This window comes from Pseudophryne corroboree, chromosome 1 (assembly GCF_028390025.1).
Source record: "Pseudophryne corroboree isolate aPseCor3 chromosome 1, aPseCor3.hap2, whole genome shotgun sequence".
NCBI classification, from domain to species: Eukaryota; Metazoa; Chordata; class Amphibia; order Anura; family Myobatrachidae; genus Pseudophryne; species Pseudophryne corroboree.
In genome coordinates, this window is record NC_086444.1 from 474999159 (window position 1) to 475022587 (window position 23429).

At 46.7% G+C, this 23429-nt stretch overlaps 1 protein-coding gene across 2 annotated transcripts in view; it reads left to right on the forward strand.

The window, feature by feature from the left end:
* The first annotated feature begins 346 nt into the window (after positions 1-346).
* PTCH1 (patched 1) overlaps positions 347-23429 on the forward strand; it is a 127291-nt gene continuing 104208 nt past the window's right edge. Inside the window, exons 1-2 of one of the 2 annotated variants that reach the window (XM_063913748.1) lie at positions 347-543; positions 21933-22125. In XM_063913748.1, the coding sequence (XP_063769818.1) occupies positions 541-543; positions 21933-22125 (196 nt within the window). In that variant the 5' untranslated portion in view covers positions 347-540. Of the gene's footprint in view, positions 544-18754; positions 20508-21932; positions 22126-23429 lie in introns of those variants that run through there. The other variant, XM_063913747.1, reaches the window with a different exon arrangement.

Below are 23429 nucleotides of genomic sequence, written 5' to 3' on the forward strand. Positions count from 1 at the left end.
GTATTTTTATTTTTTAAAGGCTTCTTTTATCTGTTTTCTTTACAGTTCCTACAACTGGGACATCTTTCTTTGCTTTATCATTATAAAATGAATGGAAAGGGGATAAAGTCACTGTAAAAGCTATTGGCTGTAGTAACCCTGCATGGTGGGGCTAGTGCAGATAACATGTTAGAGGAGTTTGCTTTCTCTTGTAGAGTTTATTGTATTAAAAAGGTCAATGTGTTTCTTTTTCTTTCTTTTTTTTCCCTTTAGGAACCACGTGATGCTGACAGGTCCTGCCTATTGAGGCCAGACCACCCACATGGAAGACGATGGAGCTGCTTAATAGAAACAGTCGTGTAATTGTGAGACCTTCCAGCACTCTGCAGAATGCCTGCAAACCAGGAGGATTATTACACTCTCAGTTCCTGATGGCAAGGAACTGATGTGATTTCAAAGGGCGGCGTAGCACCAAGTTCCCCCCTAAGGATAGAGGGGAAAAAATAATATCATCTTCCCTTCAAATTTCACCGGGGCTTAGCACATGAGAGAAGGGGCCCGATGGTAAGTAAAAGGATGCTGCACTGCACTCAGATATGGGGAAGATTATATGCTAGGTTAGTAAAACAAAATGACTCTCTGGAGTGGGATCTTGGCAAATGGCACTGGCTGTGTTGTGATCTTGCTACTGCTGCTGGGCTTAGATCTGGGAGCACAGAGAGGGCAGCAAAAGGTTGGCATGGGAGCACATAGGACGTGTGCGACTATATGTTTGTGTACATGGATACAGGATCTGGGAAATGGGGATTAGCTAGTGTAATAAAGAGATTTTTCAAAAGGGCATGGTGAAATAAAAGCTTAGTAATTTGCCAATGGCTTTGTACCAATCAGTGTGTATATATGTGTATGTATATGCACATTCATCTCTATCTATCTATATATATATATACACACACACACACACACACACACACACACACACACACACTTCTATCTCATATATTCATACACACACACACACACACTGTATTCATACACACACCTATCATGTATCTCATATATTTACACACACACACACACACACACACACACACACACACACACACACACACACACACACACACACCTTGTTTACATTGTTCCATGAAAGGTCTGACTCTGACCATTGCTGATAATGAGGCAGTGACATACTTAAAGTGGTCGACCTAAACATTGTCGACCTAGACAGTGTCGATATTCAGACCGGATCCCATACCCTACAAGTACATTTTGCAGTTCTGTAGATTGCTGTCTGAGGTCTGTATACTGTAGTTATATAGGTATGTATATGCTGTGTGCGTCTAGTTACTGGATTTCTTGATTACCTTGTTTTGTGAGAGATGTATCAGTTTTTGTTTTGGCCTGGTAAAGCAGTCTGTAGATGTCTATAATCTGATAATATATTTAGACAGTTAAAGGTATTGTAGGACTCAAATCCCCTTTCATAGTCCCCTACCGGCGGCTGATAAAAAAGTGACAGCAGATGACTGGGACTCGCAGTGGAAAATGTCCTGTTCTAGGGGTCTTTTTTTTTATCTTTATTTCACCCACACACACATTATACCTTTTATACTCTCTTGCCTCTGCCCCAGTCTGTAAAGTCCTATTGAACTATGTAGGCGTGATGTGTAAACCGGATTAGTTTGTATGAAAGAAGGGCATACAATGAGACTGAATTGTTTTACTTCCTATTCACTTCTCACGCTTATATCTCTAATAAATGTGTTACTCTAGCAGCGTCAGCCTGGGATAGATACTGTGCTCCAGGCTCCTGGAGGGTCTTCTTCTCCTGGCATGCACTATATATAGATTACTTGTCAATATAATAGCTGTATATATTTTACTTTAATGTCATAGTCACAGTACAGGGCAATTACAGATGTGGGATACATCTTATAGCAAGAACATCATAGACAACAGTACAGGGCAATTACAGATGTGGGGTGCATCTTATAGCATGAACATCATAAACAACAGTACAGGGCAATTACAGATGTGGGGTACATCTTATAGCAAGAACATCATAGACAACAGTACAGGGCAATTACAGATGTGGGGTACATCTTATAACAAGAACATCATAGACAACAGTACAGGGCAATTACAGATGTGGGGTACTTCTTATAGCATGAACATCATAGACAACAGTACAGGGCAATTACAGATGTGGGGTACTTCTTATAGCATGAACATCATAGTCACAGTACAGGGCAATTACAGATGTGGGGTACTTCTTATAGCATGAACATCATAGACAACAGTACAGGGCAATTACAGATGTGGGGTACTTCTTATAGCATGAACATCATAGTCACAGTACAGGGCAATTACAGATGTGGGGTACATCTTATAGCAAGAACATCATAGACAACAGTACAGGGCTATTACAGATGTGGGGTGCATCTTATAGCATGAACATCATAAACAACAGTACAGGGCAATTACAGATGTGGGGTACATCTTATAGCAAGAACATCATAGACAACAGTACAGGGCAATTACAGATGTGGGGTGCATCTTATAGCATGAACATCATAAACAACAGTACAGGGCAATTACAGATGTGGGGTACATCTTATAGCAAGAACATCATAGACAACAGTACAGGGCAATTACAGATGTGGGGTACATCTTATAACAAGAACATCATAGACAACAGTACAGGGCAATTACAGATGTGGGGTACTTCTTATAGCATGAACATCATAGACAACAGTACAGGGCAATTACAGATGTGGGGTGCATCTTATAGCATGAACATCATAAACAACAGTACAGGGCAATTACAGATGTGGGGTACTTCTTATAGCATGAACATCATAGTCACAGTACAGGGCAATTACAGATGTGGGGTACTTCTTATAGCATGAACATCATAGACAACAGTACAGGGCAATTACAGATGTGGGGTACTTCTTATAGCATGAACATCATAGACAACAGTACAGGGCAATTACAGATGTGGGGTACTTCTTATAGCATGAACATCATAGACAACAGTACAGGGCAATTACAGATGTGGGGTGCATCTTATAGCATGAACATCATAAACAACAGTACAGGGCAATTACTGATGTGGGGTACTTCTTATAGCATGAACATCATAGTCACAGTACAGGGCAATTACAGATATGGGGTACTTCTTATAGCATGAACATCATAGACAACAGTACAGGGCAATTACAGATATGGGGTACTTCTTATAGCATGAACATCATAGACAACAGTACAGGGCAATTACAGATGTGGGGTACTTCTTATAGCATGAACATCATAGTCACAGTACAGGGCAATTACAGATGTGGGGTACTTCTTATAGCATGAACATCATAGTCACAGTACAGGGCAATTACAGATGTGGGGTACTTCTTATATCATGAACATCATAGACAACAGTACAGGGCAATTACAGATGTGGGGTACTTCTTATAGCATGAACATCATAGACAACAGTACAGGGCAATTACAGATGTGGAGTACATCTTATAGAATTACCATCATAAACAACAGTACAGGGCAATTACAGATGTGGGGTACATCTTATAGAATTACCATCATAAACAACAGTACAGGGCAATTACAGATGTGGGGTACATCTTATAGAATTACCATCATAGTCACAGTACAGGGCAATTACAGATGTGGGGTACATCTTATAGAATTAACATCATAGACAACAGTACAGGGCAATTACAGATGTGGGGTACATCTTATAGCATGAACATCATAGACAACAGTACAGGGCAATTACAGATGTGAGGTACATCTTATAGCATGAACATCATAGACAACAGTACAGGGCAATTACAGATGTGGGGTACTTCTTATAGTACAGGCCAATTACAGATGTGGGGTGCATCTTATAGCATGAACATCATAGACAACAGTACAGGGCAATTACAGATGTGGGGTACTTCTTATAGCATGAACATCATAGACAACAGTACAGGGCAATTACAGATGTGGGGTACATCTTATAGCATGAACATCATAGACAACAGTACAGGGCAATTACAGATGTGGGGTACTTCTTATAGCATGAACATCATAGTCACAGTACAGGGCAATTACAGATGTGGGGTACATCTTATAGCATGAACATCATAGACAACAGTACAGGGCAATTACAGATGTGGGGTACTTCTTATAGAATTACCATCATAGACAACAGTACAGGGCAATTACAGATGTGGGGTACTTCTTATAGAATTACCATCATAGACAACAGTACAGGGCAATTACAGATGTGGGGTACTTCTTATAGAATTACCATAATAGACAACAGTACATGGCAATTACAGATGTGGGGTGCATGTTATAGCATGAACATCATAGACAACAGTACAGAGCAATTACAGATGTGGGGTACATCTTATAGAATTACCATCATAGACAACAGTACAGGGCAATTACAGATGTGGGGTACATCTTATAGAATTACCATCATAGACAACAGTACAGGGCAATTACAGATGTGGGGTGCATTTTATAGCATGAACATCATAGTCACAGTACAGGGCAATTACAGATGTGGGGTACTTCTTATAGGATGAACATCATAGTCACAGTACAGGGCAATTACAGATGTGGGGTACTTCTTATAGCATGAACATCATAGTCACAGTACAGGGCAATTACAGATGTGGGGTACTTCTTATAGCATGAACATCATAGTCACAGTACAGGGCAATTACAGATGTGGGGTACTTCTTATAGCATGAACATCATAGTCACAGTACAGGGCAATTACAGATGTGGGGTACTTCTTATAGCATGAACATCATAGTCACAGTACAGGGCAATTACAGATGTGGGATACTTCTTATAGCATGAACATCATAGTCACAGTACAGGGCAATTACAGATGTGGGGTACTTCTTATAGCATGAACATCATAGTCACAGTACAGGGCAATTACAGATGTGGGGTACTTCTTATAGAACATAAAATATGACAATCTGTACCAAACAAATCCCAGTACATGTAGGATATGTCATTGCTATGCACTAGTTAAATATGTGGCCTATACATATCAATAAGTATGTAGAGCAGGCAACCTGTGACTCTTGGGGAATCTGACATGTAATCACTGGAAGTACAGTGCCATAACAGCTGGGTAGCCATTAACAGTCAGTAGCGGGTTCAAAACATGTGCATACTCTGATACTACTATTTCTATTATATAGCTTATAGATCAGTGGTGAGCTGAGTAGCATCTTCTGGGCTCCGGCACAACTCATGTGACAGGTAACATGCTTTCTCCTGCAGCTAATAGTGTATTACTAATGACACTGGGCACTAGCCATAACTCACCTAGAATCATTATCTTCTACAGTCTATTGCATCAGGAATGTGCTGCTTACTGTGTAGATATATCCTTGTACTGTACATATGTTGTAATACATAATTAGCATGTAATGGAGCTTTGTGATACCTGAGAGATCAGGTGCAGGAGCGAAGGGGCCTACAAAGGAAATATGGAAAAGAGACAGACTGTATATATGACCCCACCTATATACTAGGTTTCTGCACCTAAGCCTAACAGCCACTAATGTAACGGGAATTATTGTTCATTTATGTCTTCCCTATAAAACAAGTTACATTTCACTTGTGGGATCCTAGGGATTGACAAAACCTCATGTCGGGCTCACTGACAGGACCAGGCCAAGCATACTGAGCCACAAAGCTAACACATGTAAATAAGGACAAATTGATTAGGAAGGGCATTATTGCCAGGAATGAGACACACATCAGTCAGGCAAATTAGGCGGAAGGCATGCCTCTGGCCACCCAAGAGGAAAGAGTCTATTACAATGACACCTTTTCCTTTTTTTTTTCCTGTGGACATTACAGAAACAAGGCCAATTATAGCCCAACAGCAGTAATGCATCTGTGCTGTATGAGAGAAAGTAGACCACAGGGGGAGAGGGACGACTAAGATGGTGCTTGTTTAGACCTAGGTTACTGCTAAAGAAAGATTGCTGTCACCACTGGGTCCTTTTTTTTTGTAGGAGGGGGGGGGGGGGGGGTACTGGAAACGTTAGCCACATAACCACATGTCGGTGCCCTCCAGCAAACACCACTCCTAGTACCCAGTATCGTCAGTGGAACGTGTTTCTTGCCAGGGCAATTGGATGTGCGCCCCCAGCCTGTGTTATGACGAGGGACAGCGGCTTTCATTCATTCTGTGCCCAGACTGTACTTCTACCGTGCTGTCCAGCATCCAGTGTGTGTTGGCCAAGCCCAATACTGCTTACAGTATGAGGTCAGCTCGTCATAAACAGGACCTGGCTGTGGGTTACAGTACAAATCACTCAGAAGGGCCAAATATTTCTCACTGATTCATTCATAAGTAAATTATCTTTCCAGGGTACAAATGACATATGCTGCTCACAGGTCTTTTTGAGACTTGTAGTTCCACACCTGCTGTGGTCCTAGGTTGCGTAGTTCTGGCCCATGGGGCCCCCTAGGCTGTATACAAACCACACAGCTGTTCATGTAACACTTCCATAGAGAAACAGTCTACAGCCTGGGCGAATGAAGTTGTATTTGCAACATTGTTGCAAGCCAGTGGATGCAAGTAAAGCAGTCATTCTGACGTGCCCCGTTACAGCAACATTGTATTTTTATACTGTGCTTTGAATGCTTCCCAAAGCATTCTTCTTGTTACCAACGCTTTACTCCGTGTCATGATGGAGTGTTTCTTCTCTATACTCTCTGGGTGAAGATTCTGTACTTCTCTGCAACACCCATATGTTACTAATATGTCAATCGCATCACATTTTACTGAGAGTTCTTATGTTGTTTGTAAGGGCATAAATGTGGGCTGAAGTTTAAGAGAACATTGGCAAAATAAGTTTTTTCTGTGTCCGGTAAAGTACTTCATTGGAGAAAGCCTCGCGGTACCAACCAAGCTGGTCATTCTACATACCCGGGCATTACACAGCAGGCAGCTCTGCTAGTACCACTCTCCATGGCGCTGGGATTACTGGATGTGTACACCCTAAGGAGAGATACAATGTAGACTGTAACACACACACACAATGCACAAGAGCTAACATTTCAAAAGATGGTGTGTTCCACAAAGTACAGTGCGATGTGAGAGCCAGGTGCAGCAGATAGCCGGCCAGAGAGTCCTGCTGGCATCATCTCAGTGGCTGTCCCTTCTCGCCGGTAGCCGGGGAGGCTCCGTGGTGATGTGCGGCATATGCTGTGTAACATAACAGGGGGCTCCTTTCATTCCGCTATTGGCCGATAGCTGTCAGCCCGTAACGGTATTGGGCAGCGTAAAGGGGGGACGGCTGCAGCGCTCGCCGCACAGGAATGTACTATGGCTTGCATGGTATTTCTCTACGCTGCAGCCCAAGCATGCGCTGGAGTGAGATCCGGGCACACGGCGTGTGCACATGCAGAGCAGGGGGCACTGGGCAGCCCAGCAGCAGCAGTGACTGGCCCTGGAGCAGAGCAGGATAGGGGGGAACAAGCTATTGGCGTGACTGTTACAAGCTCATACACTCCCTTCAGCATAGCCCACCCACCACCAGTGGGCCCTGACAATGCCTGCCTGGTATGTAAGTGTCAGCGCTGTACAGTTGCATGAGCAGCGCCGTGCACACTGTTACGGCTGTCTGGCTGCATGGGGAGACTGAGCGCCTTCTGCAGACGGAGCAGAGGCATGTCTGTCACGTGACACATCCCCGGCCCCGCCCCCTGTGTCCTGCCCCCCTCCCACCCCTACCCAGCCTGAGACGCTTCGTTTTTTTTTTTTCAATGGACACACACAGTGCTCTGCTTAACTCCTTCGTGGCTGAGGCTACTCCCAGCTCATCTACGTCCACGTAGGGTGTATTCCACGAAGAAGGATTGCTGTAGGTGGCTTCTTAGAATGAGTATGGTTTATTTCATATGGCATCAGCTGTCATTTGTTAGTAAGGGGTAATAAATAAACATATATATATATATATATATACACACACATATATATATAAACACACACACACACACACACACACACACACACACACACACACACACACACACACACACACACACACACATATATGTATATATACAAACAAACAAACAGAAAACCCAGCACTCACCAAAGTAAGCTCACATATCCTCAACACTTCAATAAATAAATGATGGGGGCTTAGTTAGTGGATTGGCCAATGCACAAAAGACTGCAAACCAGTCGCCATGGTACCCCACCTTCATGCAGGTCCAGTAGCGGATCTTGCCACGGGCAAGCAGGACTTTTGCCCGGGGCGCCGCCTTCCGGAGGGCGCCGCACCATGGCAAGATCCGCTGCTGCTGTGCCCCCCGTTGGTCGCTCTGTGCCGCTGCCGCTGTCCCCCGCTGCCCCCCGCTGTGAAGGGAACTAGACACGTAGCGTCTAGTTTCCCTTCATGGAGAGGACCTTTACTGTGCGGTGCGCGATGACGTCATCGCGCACCGCACAGCAAAGGTCCTCTCCACGAAGGGAAACTATCGCGCACCGCACAGCTAAGGTCCTCTCCACGAAGGGAAACTAGACGCTTTGCGCACCGCACAAAATTTCACTACTGTACAGGGGGCGTAAATGACCACGCCCCCTGTACTAAGCCACGCCCCCTTTGCCCGCCCGGGGCGCTGGAAGAAGCAGAACCGGCCCTGTGCAGGTCCTACACTATTCACAGAGGGCGGGATGTACTAAGCGGAAAATGCGGTAAACCCCGTTTACCGCATTTTCCTGATGTACCATCCCCCGGCCGGCAGGTCAGCGCCGCGGCGGGGTTCGCCAGCTAAAGCTGGCGATAGTCCATAGAAGCCTATGGGCTTCTCTCCGCGGCGCTATGTGAGGGATCCGAACAGATCCCTCCCAGCATGCCTTGCGGCCACCCCCGTCACCCTGCGCATGCGCAGACTGACTCCTGGGGCCGAATCACGGAAGTCAGGCTGCCGCTGTGCATCGCGGAGGACAGCTCTTATCGGAAGGGAGTGTATTTTAGCATAGCAGGAGTGTGAACGCCTGTGCAGCAGAGCGCCTGCACACACATTTTGTGCAAAACAAGACCAGCCCTGTAGTTACTTATTCTGTGCGATGATTGCTGCGACGAGTGACACGGTAATGACGTCAGATACCCGCCCAGAAAACGCCCGGCCACGCCTGCGTTTTTCCAAACACTCCCAGAAAACAGTCATTTGACACCCAGAAACGCCCCCTTCCTGTCAATCTCCTTGCGTCTGCCAGTGCGACAAAGTATCGCTAGAACCTGTGCAAAACCACAATGCTCGTTGTACCCGTACGCCGCGCGTGCGCATTGCAATGCATACGCATGCACAGATTTAATTTTTTTTTTAACTGATCGCTACGCAGCGAACAGTGGCAGCTAGCGATCAACTCAGAATAAGGGCCATCATCTTTGCGATCGCACCGCAATTTCTGCTTGATAGCAAAAATTAGGATAGCCTCCTGCGCGCCTGTAGGAGGCCCACTGCCAACTTTGTGATTGCGGCGGATGTGTGTGACATCCCACAGCCGCTGCAATCACGTCACGCCCTAATTTTGATGACGCCGCTCACATTTTGCCATCTGCACCCCTGCAATGCTCCGTCTCCACCTAGGAAACAGAACATTGTCGCCCCCCCTGCACCGCGAACGCCTCTGTCTGAATGACAGGCAGAGGTGTTTGTATTTTCTCTGCGGGTGCGCAGAAGATGCGGGCGTACGCGTAGGATGGGCACTGTGCATGTGCCCGCATCCTTTTTGTAATTTTTGCAGTTGGATCATTTTGCAATCCAACCTGAATCAGCTCCTATGTACTTTTTTGCACATTTCTGTTCACCACCTCAGGAGGCTGGAAGCAAAAATTATTTGCTCTCAATCAGAGCAACAATTAATTTATCATGTTGGGTGCCCATTAATTAATGCAGCCCAGAACCATAACCAGGGTGGTGCCGCCTGGTGGTACGTTTTCTCACAGCAGCAATCAGGTCTGAACTACGCATGCGCCGGCGCCACAGTGCGCCGGCGCATGCCAGACAGCTGACGACTGTCGTAGCCCTGCGATCGCCTTTGCCTGATTCTCGCTGGGCAGGATGGGGCGTGCCGGCAGCATTTGGCCGCCATTTAGGGGGCGCGGTCCGGGCAATACAGACGTGGGGGATGGGCCGGGGTGGCTGCGTGATGTAACACGCAGCCGCTGCGAGCCGGGCAGCAACCAGAAGCACCCTGCCAGCACGCAGGAGCTGCGCTGGCTGGGAGCTACTCTTCCAATACAAAAGCAACGCCGCTGTGCGATGCTTTTGTACTTGAGTGATGTGGCAGGGCCTGACATGTGGTGGCGGGCTAGCCGTGTGATGGCCGTCCTCCCGCATGTCAGTGTGACTGATCGTAGATGTGCTAAATGTAGCACACCTACGATCAGGTCTGAATTAGCCCCAGAGTGTAGATGCCCTCTAGGCGGAAGTAGCTGCTGCAATCTCCCAAGTGCCTACTGAGATGTATATTACTAATATGCATTTCAGCAGCAGGTGCCATCTCTTTCCCTGTGCAGTGCATAGTTCCGGCAGAGCTGAGTGAGCTCCGCCTCCCCCGTTCTGCAGTATGATGGATGAGATGTCAGACCGTGGCTGGGTGCAACAACAAAGTAAATTAGCACAGCAGCTCCTTGGGGATGGAGGGTGGAGGAATGATGATGATGATGATGATGATGATGATGATGATGATGATGATGATGTGGAGGAATCCAGAGGAGGAATAAGTAGGAATAATAATGAGGAGAAATGAAGAGGATGAATGATGATGATGTTGAGAAGGAATGATGATGTTGAGGAGAAATGATGATGAGGAAAAATAACAAGGAGGAGGAGGAATGATGACGATGAATGAGTAGGAACGGCTCTACTGTGGCATAATGTGTATAGGAGGCTTTACTGTGTATAAGGGGTTCTACTGCGGCATAATGTGTATAATGGGCTATACTGTGTGGTGTTATGTGTATAAGGGGCTCTACTGTGTTACATAATGTTTATAAAGGGCTCCACTGTGTGGCATAATGTGTATAAGGGGCGCTGCTTTGTGGCAAAATGTGTATAAGGGGCACTAATGTGAGACAGAATGTGTATAAAGGGCTCTACTGTGTGACATAACGTGTATCATTGGTACTACTGTGTAAATTAATGTGTAATAGGGGCTACATAATGTATATAAGGGTACTACTATGTGGAGTAACATATATAAGGGGTACTACGCTGTGGTGTAATGTGAATAATGCACACTACTATGCAGTGTAATGGGAAGTGGTACTATTATGTGGCCACGCCCCTTCACCAAACTTACATTACAATGCACATTAGTGCTGCTAATACACATAATACCCACAGTTGTAGGTCCCCCTTATACATAATGCTTACAGTATGCCGTTTCTACAAATAATGCCCCCAGTAGTAGTGCTGCTTATACACATAATGCCCCCAGTAGTAGTGCCGCTAATACACATAATGGTCCCAGTAGTAGTGCCGCTTATAGACATAATGCCCCCCAGTAGTAGTGCCACTTATACACATAATCCCCACAGTAGTGTCGCTTATACATAATGCACCCAGTATGCAGCTTATACACATAATGCCTGTAGTAGTAGCTCCCCTTGTACATAATGTCCACAATAGTACACATAATGCCCACAGTAGTAGCGCCCCCTATACGTAATGCCCACAGAAGTACCACTTATACACATAATGCACGCACACATGGTCACACACACACTTACATACTCTCTCACTCTCTTTCCCTCCAGTTACCTAAGTCTGGCTGGCCGAAACTGTTTCCTCTCCCTCTGTGCAGCAGCATGGTCCCGTGTAGCTCTGTCCCCACCATTCCAAGTAGCCCCACCCCATCATTCCGGTGTAGCTCTGCCTCCTCTTCAGGCAATGCACAATGCCACTGTAAAAGGGAAGGGGGGTTGCTTTAAGCTGCCGGCAGCTGTGGATGGGGGGACAGGCGCAGCAGCAAGGATGCAGAGCATGGGAAGTGCCTCTCCAGCCTGGCACCTTCCTGCTTTGCATCCCTTACCTGAGCAGGTAGCGCCAGGCCTGTACTCAGGGTCGGACTAGCCCACAGGGGTAAAGGGAAAACCCATGTGGTCCTCATTTTGCTGGGGGCCCCATCTCCTCTTCTAGGGATCAGGTTCCAGACTGTGAACTTGAATTATACATTATACATATGTTACTTTATGCTGAACATGACTATGGTGTATTTTCTGCAGTGCATTGCTTTTATTAATCTGGTACATTATCATGCGTGCACTAGCAGTATTTACTATACTTTACCAGACTCTCCAACATAACCCTTCCCACCAAGTACAAAATGATCTACTCCTGGACTTCCCACCTAATTTATGATTGCAATCACCTGTATTAAACTAGTTAATTGATGTGAAATGTGTTTAAACAGAGGTGACTGGAATCATAAATTAAGCCAGAAGTCCAGAGCATTTTGTACCTGGTGGAAGTTGGAGGGTATGCTTTACTATACTATTTACTCTCTAATGGTTATCAAAATGTTTATGGCAGCTGCCCACACCTCCTCTGGAGACTGACTACTCCCTAAACATAGGCCCCATAACGGCATTCCCCAGTGGGCCCTTTATGCCACAGTCCGACACTACCTGTACTCACCAACCTCATGGATTGGATCCTCTTGGGTCTATGTAGTAATCAACTAGTCTTGGTAAAATAAAGAAAGCAAAATCCCAGGCCCAACAGACATGCACTGTACATTGTACAGTGATTAAACCAAAATTATAGGGTCACTTGCGGTCATTTCCATTGAAGTCAATGGGGAAATGATGATTGGCTGAGAGAGTTGTTCCCACTGACTTCAATGGGAATTGGGTTAGGCACTGTACAATTTGTGTCCGTGGGGCTCAAGATTTACTTTTTTTTTATTTCACGAAGACCAGTGGATTACTACATTGACCCAAGAGGATCCAATCCAAGGGGTTGGTGAGTATGAAGTTTTTTATTTATTATTTTTATTAAAAGACCACAACTCCTGGTGTCAGTCTACTTTCATTATTTTAAAATTTTTGACTTTACAGGCAGACTACAGGTGCCAGCATGTGCTTAATATCCATGCATACTGACACTTACTGTTTCAGAAGTTTATCCCGGGGAATAGCCCTTGGCTTCCTCAGGAGGAAGAGGATTTTTGAGAGGGTTCCCACTCTCCGAGGAATTCTAGGCCTGGACTTACCAGTTTGGGACTGGTTTAAGGTATGGCAGGACCCCATGCTCTGTGTCTCCCTGCTATAGTGTAAGCCCCAGGCAGGTTCAGCCTGGTGCTGGTTATTGGAATATCAGGGAAACCCTGTGCTAGTTTTTCCCATGACTTTCCAGTACCACTCCAGGCTAAGAGGTCGGGGCATATTACGGATTTGGTTTACAAAACAGGAAATGATTAGTAAATTTACCCGCCAGGCAGGGGTGTAACTAGAACTTTGTGGGCCCCGTAGCAAAATCTTGAAAGGGCCCCCATTGGTGTCAAAAGGTAAAAAATATGCACAAATTGGCCCCATATGAAAAAAAAAGACAGATGTGACAGGACAAGGAAAATAGAGGAGTTAGGGACATGATGGACAGAACAGAGGGGGCAGGAGAGAGAAGTGACAGGGACAGGACAGAAGTGATAGTGCCAAGACAGTGGGGACAGGAGAGAGGGGTAACAGGAACATGACAGTGGGGACAGGACCAGGACAGAGGGGTCAGGAGACATGAGTGACAGGGACAGGACAGAGGGGTTACAGGGACAGGAGCAGGACAGAGTGGTCAGAGGACAGGAGTGACAGGGCCAGGGCATAGAAAAAAGGGGTGACAGGGACAGGACAGAGGGGGGACAGAGTGGTCAGAAGACAGGAGTGACAGGGACAGGACCAGGGGAGAGGAGAAAGGGGTGACAGGACAGAGGTGTTACAAGGATAGGATCAGGACAGAGTGGTCAGGAGACAGGAGTCACAGGGACAGGACCAAGGGACAGGAGAAAGGGGTGACAGGAACAGGACAGAGGGGGGACAGTGACAGAACAGAGTGGTCAGAAGGCAGGAGTGACAGGGACAGGACCATGGGACAGGAGAAAGGGGTGACAGGGACAGGACAGGGGAGTTACAGGGATAGGAGCAGGACAGAGTGGTCAGGAGACAGGAGTCACAGGGACAGGACCAGGGGACAGGAGAAACGGGTGACAGGGACAGGACAGAGGGGTTACAGGGATAGGAGCAGGACAGAGTGGCCAGGAGACAGGAGTGACAGGGACAGGACCAGGGGACAGGAGAAAGGGGTGACAGGGACAGGACAGAGTGGTCAGAAGGCAGGAGTGACAGGGACAGGACCATGGGACAGGAGAAAGGGGTGACAGGGACAGGACAGGGGAGTTACAGGGATAGGAGCAGGACAGAGTGGCCAGGAGACAGGAGTCACAGGGACAGGACCAGGGGACAGGAGAAAGGGGTGACAGGGACAGGACAGAGGGGTTACAGGGATAGGAGCAGGACAGAGTGGTCAGGAGACAGGAGTCACAGGGACAGGACCAGGGGACAGGAGAAAGGGGTGACAGGGACAGGACAGGGGAGTTACAGGGATAGGAGCAGGACAGAGTAGCCAGGAGACAGGAGTCACAGGGACAGGACCAGGGGACAGGAGAAAGGGGTGACAGGGACAGGACAGAGGGGTTACAGGGATAGGAGCAGGACAGAGTGGTAAGGAGACAGGAGTCAAATGGACAGGACCAGGGGACAGTAGAAAGGGGTGACAGGGACAGGACAGAGGGGTGACAGGGACAGGAGCAGGACAGAGTGGTCAGGAGACAGGAGTGTCAGGGACAGGACCAAGATGACAGGACAGAACAGGGGGGACAGTAGAGAGGGGAGACAGGGGCAGTAGAGAAACAGAGCAGTGGAATTGCATGCTCTGCCTTGGTCCCCCCCAAGCGGCCGCACCACATAGCAGCTACATCCCCTGCACCCTCTATAGTTACGCCACTGCCCCCAAGTGTCATATTTGTTGACTATGCTGTCTGGGATCCAGTCAGGATCCCGGGGGTCAAAATCCTGACGCTGGAATCCTGACACGGGGGGGGGGGGGGGGGGGGGGTGATTCAATAAGGATAGCAATTACAAAGAAATTGTTCTTTACTGTGGGACGACAGATCCCAACAATTTTGCCCCAGCAATGCAAATTCAGGAGGACGTGCATAGCACCTCATTCCTGCATTTGTGATGCAATTGCATCTGAGATGAATATTGCGACCACAGGTCACGATGTACATCTGCAACGGCAGGTTGAGTAAGCCTGACCTTACTCAGGCTTGCCGTCGCAGTTGGCTTTGCGAGGCCAAGGAAACTGCGTTCACAATGCAGTCCTTGGCCTCACCACTCACAAAAAATGGGGGGGCGATAACCCCCACCCCCCATTTTCCCAAACGCTCTTCCCTCCGGAAACCTCAGCCTTACAATCTGGCAGAGATGTTCGCAAACCCGACCATTGGGGAAATGCAATAAGAATACTCCCTGAATCACCCACACTGATTGGAATTATCATTACCAGCATCCCGACAAGAAACACAATCAAGGCGCTGGAATCCCGACCACTGGAATCCTGAGTGAGCGTGGACCGGGCCACCTGGCAGGAAAGTTCCCGGGGGAGGGGGGGGGGTGTAGAGGTGTGTTGTGGTTAGACTGTGGGGTGAGTCAGGCTCCGGTAAAAGGGACAGTTAGTGTTAGGCTGCAGGACGGGATGGTTAGGTTTTGGCACAACCAGCAAGGGTTAGGATTAGGCTACGGGGGTGATGGGGGGGAAAGGGGTAGGTATAGTCTGCGGGTACAGTGGGTTATGGGGGAATTAGGGTAAGGTAAGTATACTTACCTTGCCCATGTTGGGATTGACTGCCAGCATTTAGACCACCGGCATTTTCTACCCAACGCCGCTATTTAGCCCTTGCACAACTGCACCTACTTCTTCAAAATGATGAGGCAATTAAAAAATCTGGTGTCTGTGCCTGCTTTACCACCATTTTCATGCCCAAATGCTTGTTGGTCAAGGCAAATTGGAAGTGGGTAATATGTAAGTGACCATCCTGTGTGGGTTTCAAGTGTCAAATATTTTGACCAATGCTGTTTAACTCTTGCAGAACTACATCTTCTTATTCAAAATGATGAAATCTGGTCTTGTGCCCGCTTTACCACCCATTTTCATGCCCAAATAATGTTTGTTTGATGCACAATGTAATGTAAGTTGGTGTGAGGGACACTATTTTAAGTGTATGCAATGTTAACTTAGTGATCTATCCTTATTTAATTTATTTTAATATAATATTTTCTGAATAAGAAGATGGAGCCGAGTATGGTTGCTCCTACTCCTTGGTCCTGACGACGGGTCATATGATCCAGAAACGTAGACCTTCTAAGGAATTTTACATCTACGGGAGCTGAGCATTATATACTGTATACTGAACCACTATGCAGGGGTGTATCTACCTATTGGCCAGGATGGCACTCGCCAGGGGCGCCAGGCAAGGAGGGGGCGCCGCCTGGCTGTGCCACCCGCGACCAAAGGATAGAAAAGCAGTACTGTCAGACTGTACCTGGTGAGAGTCTGTTACTGCTGGAGCGGCGCTGGTGTCCGGCAGCACCGCACTTGTAATCAGACTCAAAATAAACTACAGCTCCCAGCAGTCCTTGTTGCTGGGAGCTCCTGGCAGCAAGGGCTGCTGGGAACTGTAGTTTATTGTGAGTCTGATTACAAATGCGGTGCTGCCGAACACTAGTCTGATCACTAGTGCAGTGCGGTGCTGACGGACACCGGCGCCGCGCCGGCAGTAACAGACTCTCACCAGGTACACAGCAATTGTTACATAGCACAGTGCTATAGATCTGTTTGTTGTTGAAGATAATAAAAAAGTGTCAGTGTTTGGGAGAAGGGACTGTAGAATCTGGAAATCTACATGATTTTCATGCATGTTAGATGTAAGTAAGTAGTAAGTGAAAACTTTAACTTGTTGAGTGTAATAAAGAAAATATATATCTTACCTATTTCAAGGCCATGTTCAAGGAAACGTATATCAGTTAATTGTATAATTGATCATTTTATCTTGGAAGTGATGGCACCCTGATGTTTTTTCTAACAGGAAGTACTTCTACCATCCAACTAATGGTGTTTGGTTAATGGCTGGGTCCATTTGAGGCTCATCTCACTGCAGCTCATTAGCATTTCATTCAGGATGCAGTCAAGATGCCGGCGTTTGGCATCCCGGCGATCGGAAAGCTGACGCCAGCATCCCGAAACTGCTCGGAATGCTGATGCTGGCATCCCAACATAGATAGCGATGCATAATGGCAAAATCCGGATTGAGTTGGTGCCAAAGTCTGTACTGGCAAGCCACGTCGGAGGGTTAGGGTTAGGCTGCGAGGGCGGGAGGGCTAGGGTTAGGCTGCAGGGAGGGAGATTAGGAAGGGTGGGTTAGGGTTAGGCACCATTGAAGAAGCTTTTGGGGGAGGGGGGCAGGTTAAGGTCAGGCTGTGGGAAAGGTGGGTTAGGGGGGAGGGATGGTGTCACGTGAATACGAGACACTACTGTGCGGTGTAATGTGAATGAGGGACACTACTGTGTGGCATAATTTGAATTGGAAGTACTATTGTGTACACGCCCTTCCCCCACAAGACCATGCCCCATTTCCAATACTCACACCTTATTCCAAATGTGTGTGTGTGGGGGGGGGGGGGGGGGGGCGCCAGCCCCTTACTTTTCCAGGGGCGCTCGGACCCCTAGATACACCCCTGCCACTATGCTGACTATAGTATATCTTCTCAAAATCCTGGAGTGCCGTGTGTGTGTGTGTGTGTGTGTGTGTGTGTGTGTGTGTGTGTGTATTTGCCAGCTATGGCCCTCATTCCGAGTTGATCGGTCGCAAGGCGAATTTAGCAGAGTTACACACGCTTAGTCTACGCCTACTGGGAGTGTATCTTAGCATCTTAAAAGTGCGAACGAAGTTTACGCAATATTGCGAACAAAAAAAACTTAGCAGTTTTAGAGTAGCTCCAGACTTACTCTGCCTGTGCGATCAGTTCAGTGCTTGTCGTTCCTGGTTTGACGTCACAAACACTCCCAGCGTTCGCCCAGACACTCCCCCGTTTCTCCGGCCACTCCTGCGTTTTTTCCGGAAACGGTAGCGTTTTCAGCCACACGCCCATAAAACGCCGTGTTTCCGCCCAGTAACACCCATTTCCTGTCAATCACACTACGTTCGCCGGTGCGAACAAAAAGCCGTGAGTAAAAATCCTTTCTTCATAGCAGAATTACTTAGCGCAGTCGCAGTGCGAACATTGCGCATGCGCTCTAAGCTGATTTTCACTGCGATGCGAAAAAAAAGAACGAGCGAACGACTCGGAATGAGGGCCTATGTTTTACTAGAGTGTCAGGAGACCCAATACATACATGACTGGCATTATGTTACCTTGCTGTTTTTATTTGAAGCTCTTTTATCAAATGGCCATGAGACCTTGTGCCGGGATAAACTGACCATCTCATATAACATCATCTATATAGATGAATCCACCCTCTTAGATATTTTTCAGTTTTCCAATATTTAAAACATCAATGTAGCAGAATTAATATACGCCCAATGTATCATTCCCAAAATAAACATATCTGATTTATTACAGGAGGAATGTCTGCTGTAGTGTACATCCATGCCACAAATCTGTATCATGTGTTACACTGGAATCCTGGAACATAGCGTGAGGCAGGTCGTTAACCCATGCCTCGCTGTAGCCACACCACGAATAATGCTGGGGGCAGTAAGAGGTGACCTTTCCTACATACTTGTGCGGGACATTTCCAAAAGGTTGAACACACAAAGGGGAGATGAGGTCGGTCGGATCATAGCTGCTGACATAGTAAATAAGTGAAAGCGTTTAGCACCGGTGCCCTTTTATTTCCCTGCGCCTGGAATGCCAGAGGAGAAGAAAGAGAAATCTGGCACTTCCCAGCCTTGCTCCCACCAGCACTCTGTCATTATTTCTGCAAGCCTGGGAATTCTACCCGGACCTCCCAGTATCTGTTTCAGCTTGGGGCCAAGGCGCCTCTGCAGAGGATCACTCCTTCCCAGTGCATTCTGCACACACATCACTAACTCCAGCATTACACACGGCCGAGGGCTGTTCCTGCAGTAAGTTTCCCCCGATTAGTGGCAGCAGCAAGACGGAGAGCAGAGAGAGGAGGAGAGGGAGAGCTGCTGGCTAATAGCAGGATTGCATGCGAGAGGGCAGGGTCTCTTTAAGGCTCCCCCTGAAGCTGGGAGATACACTCATACACACACACAGGGCTTGTCTGCCTGGGTGGTCCCTCTACTTTGGTGAGCTGTTGCTAAGCAGCTAATAATAGTCATGTTTGTTGAGTATTTTTTTTCTCCACATTAGCCAATGGGATCCCAGAAGCAGCAGCCATCTGACAGCCCCGGGGGCGGCTCTATGAGGCTTCTCCCCTCCTTTCCTCTTTCTCCAAATGGAGAGAGCGAGTTTTTCTTTCCCTCCCCCCTTCTGCATCTCATCTATTGAAGCAAGGAAAGAGCAAGGGAGAAAGAGAGCACACAGGCAGCTGAGCCAGTCTCCCAGGGCCCCAGTCACGGATCGGATTGCCTGTATGCTGCAGTGGGTGCACTCTGCAAAGCCATGGTCACTGTCGTCTGCTACATAGAGAGGACTTCCCAACACTTTTCCAGCGCCTCCTTTATGCTGCAGTGAAACGCACCCAGGCAGCCGGGAGAGGAGCAGCAGCAGCACACACTGGCAGTGCATCTGGAGGAGAGATCCAGGCTGCGCGGTGGGAGATCAGTGCTGGCAGCCGGAGGGTATAGTGCGGGATAAGCGCTGTGGAATTGGTTCATTGCCCCCTGGGCATGGTATTCGTTTCTCCCCGGATCGCTGTGCAATAGTGCGGGGGGCACGGTGCGTCCTATGGTGTGACTGAGTACTGCTCCCCCCCCTCTCCAGCTCTCACACATAAACAAACACTTTCTGAATGTGGGAAGCGGCTCAGACCTCCGGATCGCGAAATGTGGGGATGGAAGGCGCAAAGTCTGACTCGCCGCCCTCCGCCACCTCGCCTGGAGAAGCATGAGGACAATCCCCCGGAGAGCCGTGCCAGCCAAGGAAGAAGAAGAAGAAGCGACAGCATTTGCCGTTCTTCCTCCCCCTCACTGCACCAGCTAAGCCCCAGGGGCAACGTGGAGTACAAGCCGCGGGCTGCTCCGGCCACATTCCGGACAGAACATGGCTTCAGCCGCCTATGCCGCTGAGCTGCAGGGCGGCGGGGTGCCAGATGCCCGGCCGAGGGTAGCCAGGAGGAGGGGACGGGGCAGGGAGCCGCACAGCACGGCCGCAGGGCCGCCTGACCTGGACTATCTGCAGCGGCCGAGCTATTGCGATGCGACTTTCGCCCTTCAGCAGATCTCAGAGGTGATTTGTGTTGCACTGTTGTATCATGTCCTGTGTGTGGGTGTGTGTGACCGGCCAGTGCACAGGTCACTGCCCCCTGGCTATGAGGGGGTTAATGTAGTGTTGCAGAAGGTCAGGATGTTGGGAGCTGCGCTGTGATGATCAGCGTATACATAGTATATGGGGTATATATAAACAGACCTACATGAAACATCATTGGCTGAGTGAGTACAATGCAGCGTGTAACGGAGCCGCAGTCATCCCCAGTGTGCTCCATTCACTGTCTGCTGTAGTAGATGTGTAGATGTAGTAGATGCCCAGGTCAGCTATGCTCTGCTCCTAATCCCCCTTTATATTCATTTCTGAAGGTGGTGGTTTGTGAGTTCGCTGGATCTGATCCTTTTTTATATGTGCAGTTGAATTGATAAATAAGAAGGAAAAAAAAGTGTTGACTGCGCCATTATATTGCCGCTCTGGGGAGTAGATTGAGGGACGCTTATCCCACTCTTCTTGGCGCACATGTTCCATTCTAGACCGCCTGCAAGCCGTCCTGTTTGTTTTCACAGTGTAGATGCCACAGGGAACAGTCCTCCTTTTTCCTCCCAAACTGTGCAGTGGGGGAGAGAGAAACAAGAGCAGGCCATGTGGCTGCCCTCTTCCGTTCACAAATGCTGTCGTGATGTTCAGATGGCTGATGTGCTTCATACACATCCCCAGAGTCATTCTCTGTATAGAATACTGTATGGGGATGAGCACATCCATCATTCTAACAATGTCTCTGGGAACATCGCTCTTCTAACATGTATGTGCTGGGGGTCTAAGGCCATCACTTATTTTCTATTTGGTGGTATTTCAGTTAAAACCAGAAATGTATCCTGTTCAGACCTGGATGTTTTATTATATATATGGTGTACTTATAATAAGCGTTAAATATCAGCACCCATTTTGATGATGTTGTTACACCAGGCATATTCTATAGAAAGAAGCAACCTACAGTATACACCAAGTTTAGGTGACTGTCATCTGTTTGGGGTATTACACACTAACAGTACACATGTAAGGTAACCCAGAACGACCAATCAGAAATGAGCATTACTCAGTCTAGTGTAAGGTAACCAGTGAAAAACTGAAAACATTTGATGTTTTGTCCATTTGCACCACCATTTTATGTCCAGCGGCTCATAAGCATGAGAATCTGTTTCTCTCAGTATAATCTACGGGTTTGACATTAATATGTAGTGGTGTTTAATGTGCAATAAGTAAACAAATAGTATTTGTAACCTGCCAAGGAAGACATCCCTGCAGCCAATATTTGCTTATCTATTACTTTGTACCTCCATATTGAGCACATCAGAGATATTTATGTCAAATCTTTGTCAACATAATTTTTTTATGTTGCTTTATTGGAAAACAGAGAGTCTATAATCTTATGTTTTCTTTTTCCAGGGGAAAGCTACGGGCAGAAAAGCGCCACTTGTGCTCCGAGCAATGTTTCAAAGACTATTATTTAAACTTGGTTGCTACATACAAAAAAACTGTGGCAAGTTTTTGGTTGTGGGCCTCTTGATATTTGGTGCTTTTGCTGTAGGATTACGAGCAGCAAATTTGGAGACCAATGTGGAAGAGCTTTGGGTTGAAGGTAAGAGAACGCTTTTTTTTTTTTTTTTTCTTTTGGTTTGTTTGTTACGGTATTTGTCTTGTTAGGGTTTGTTGCTTTTGTGTTGAGAATAATACAAACCACATGACCTTAACGTGATTTATTTTTCAATGGGCATCATGGATACTTTGATTACTTTTATGTAATACATCACCATGACAATAACTATTGGTGCTGTGTCGTGTTGATGATCAGTTTATTCTCCTGCTATCTATGTTTGGAGGTTGCAGGAATTTTTGCTAGTTAGTATTGCCTCAGTGTGCGCTGCCTTGTTTACTGTCTATGATCTGCTGTGTATTACCAGTTGAACTAGTCTGTTTTCTGAGCTCAGGCCTCTAGCAAGAAAACGTGCACATTGCAACCTGTAAGGCCCTGTGTGTGTGTGTGTGGTCCTATTTTGGACAGCTTTCAAGTTTTTCTTCTAGGGGGAAGGGAGTGTGCAACATATGTCTCCTAGGTAAAGGAAGAGAGGGGCGGTATATGGTATAAAATGAAGCACGACCAGAATGTATGATTGAAGATGATTGATTCATAAAGACGTGTAATCAATTTATGCAGAGAAGGATTGCTTTTTAAAGACAACAAATCCTTTTGATAAATCTGGTTTTGTAATAATAAGGGAGAGTCACTTATGCTAAACATTTCCCTTTTAGCTATGTATATATGATCAAACTGTTGGCACTTACTATTGCTTTTTGTGGTGGTGGCTAAATGTAAAGTTGGCACACATGAATCATGTTTTACTTATCCAATCATGTTTTACTTATCCATCCATCTTGTCCAATTCCAAATAGACTGAAATGAATGGGTCCATTTCTAAGGAGCAATTATTTGTTCTGAATGATAGTAGGGTTGGTTTGAATCATTATATATAAATATATATAAATAAATATATAAATATATTTTAATACATTTTTTATTATTCCTATTTATTTATGCTGTGAACATATTAAGGCACATTATATAGTGTTGCGATTATTAACAATCTTCTTCATGGTGGGAATCTTATTATACCACCAATGTATTAACATTTCTACCATGAAGAACGCTTTCAATAAGACACGATCGCTGTGAATGACATACCGGCACATTGGAGGAGTCATTCCTATTTGCAAGTACTCAAAACCCGTCACCCCACCCCAATTTTTTGCATTGCGTACAGTATCAGCTTCGTATGCCGATGAAAGATCCTCGAAAATGCATCCGTAGGCATATGGTAGCTATTGCAGCCAAAGATGGCGGCAACATTTGGGGACAGCTTCTGAAAAGATATTTGCTTCTTGGAG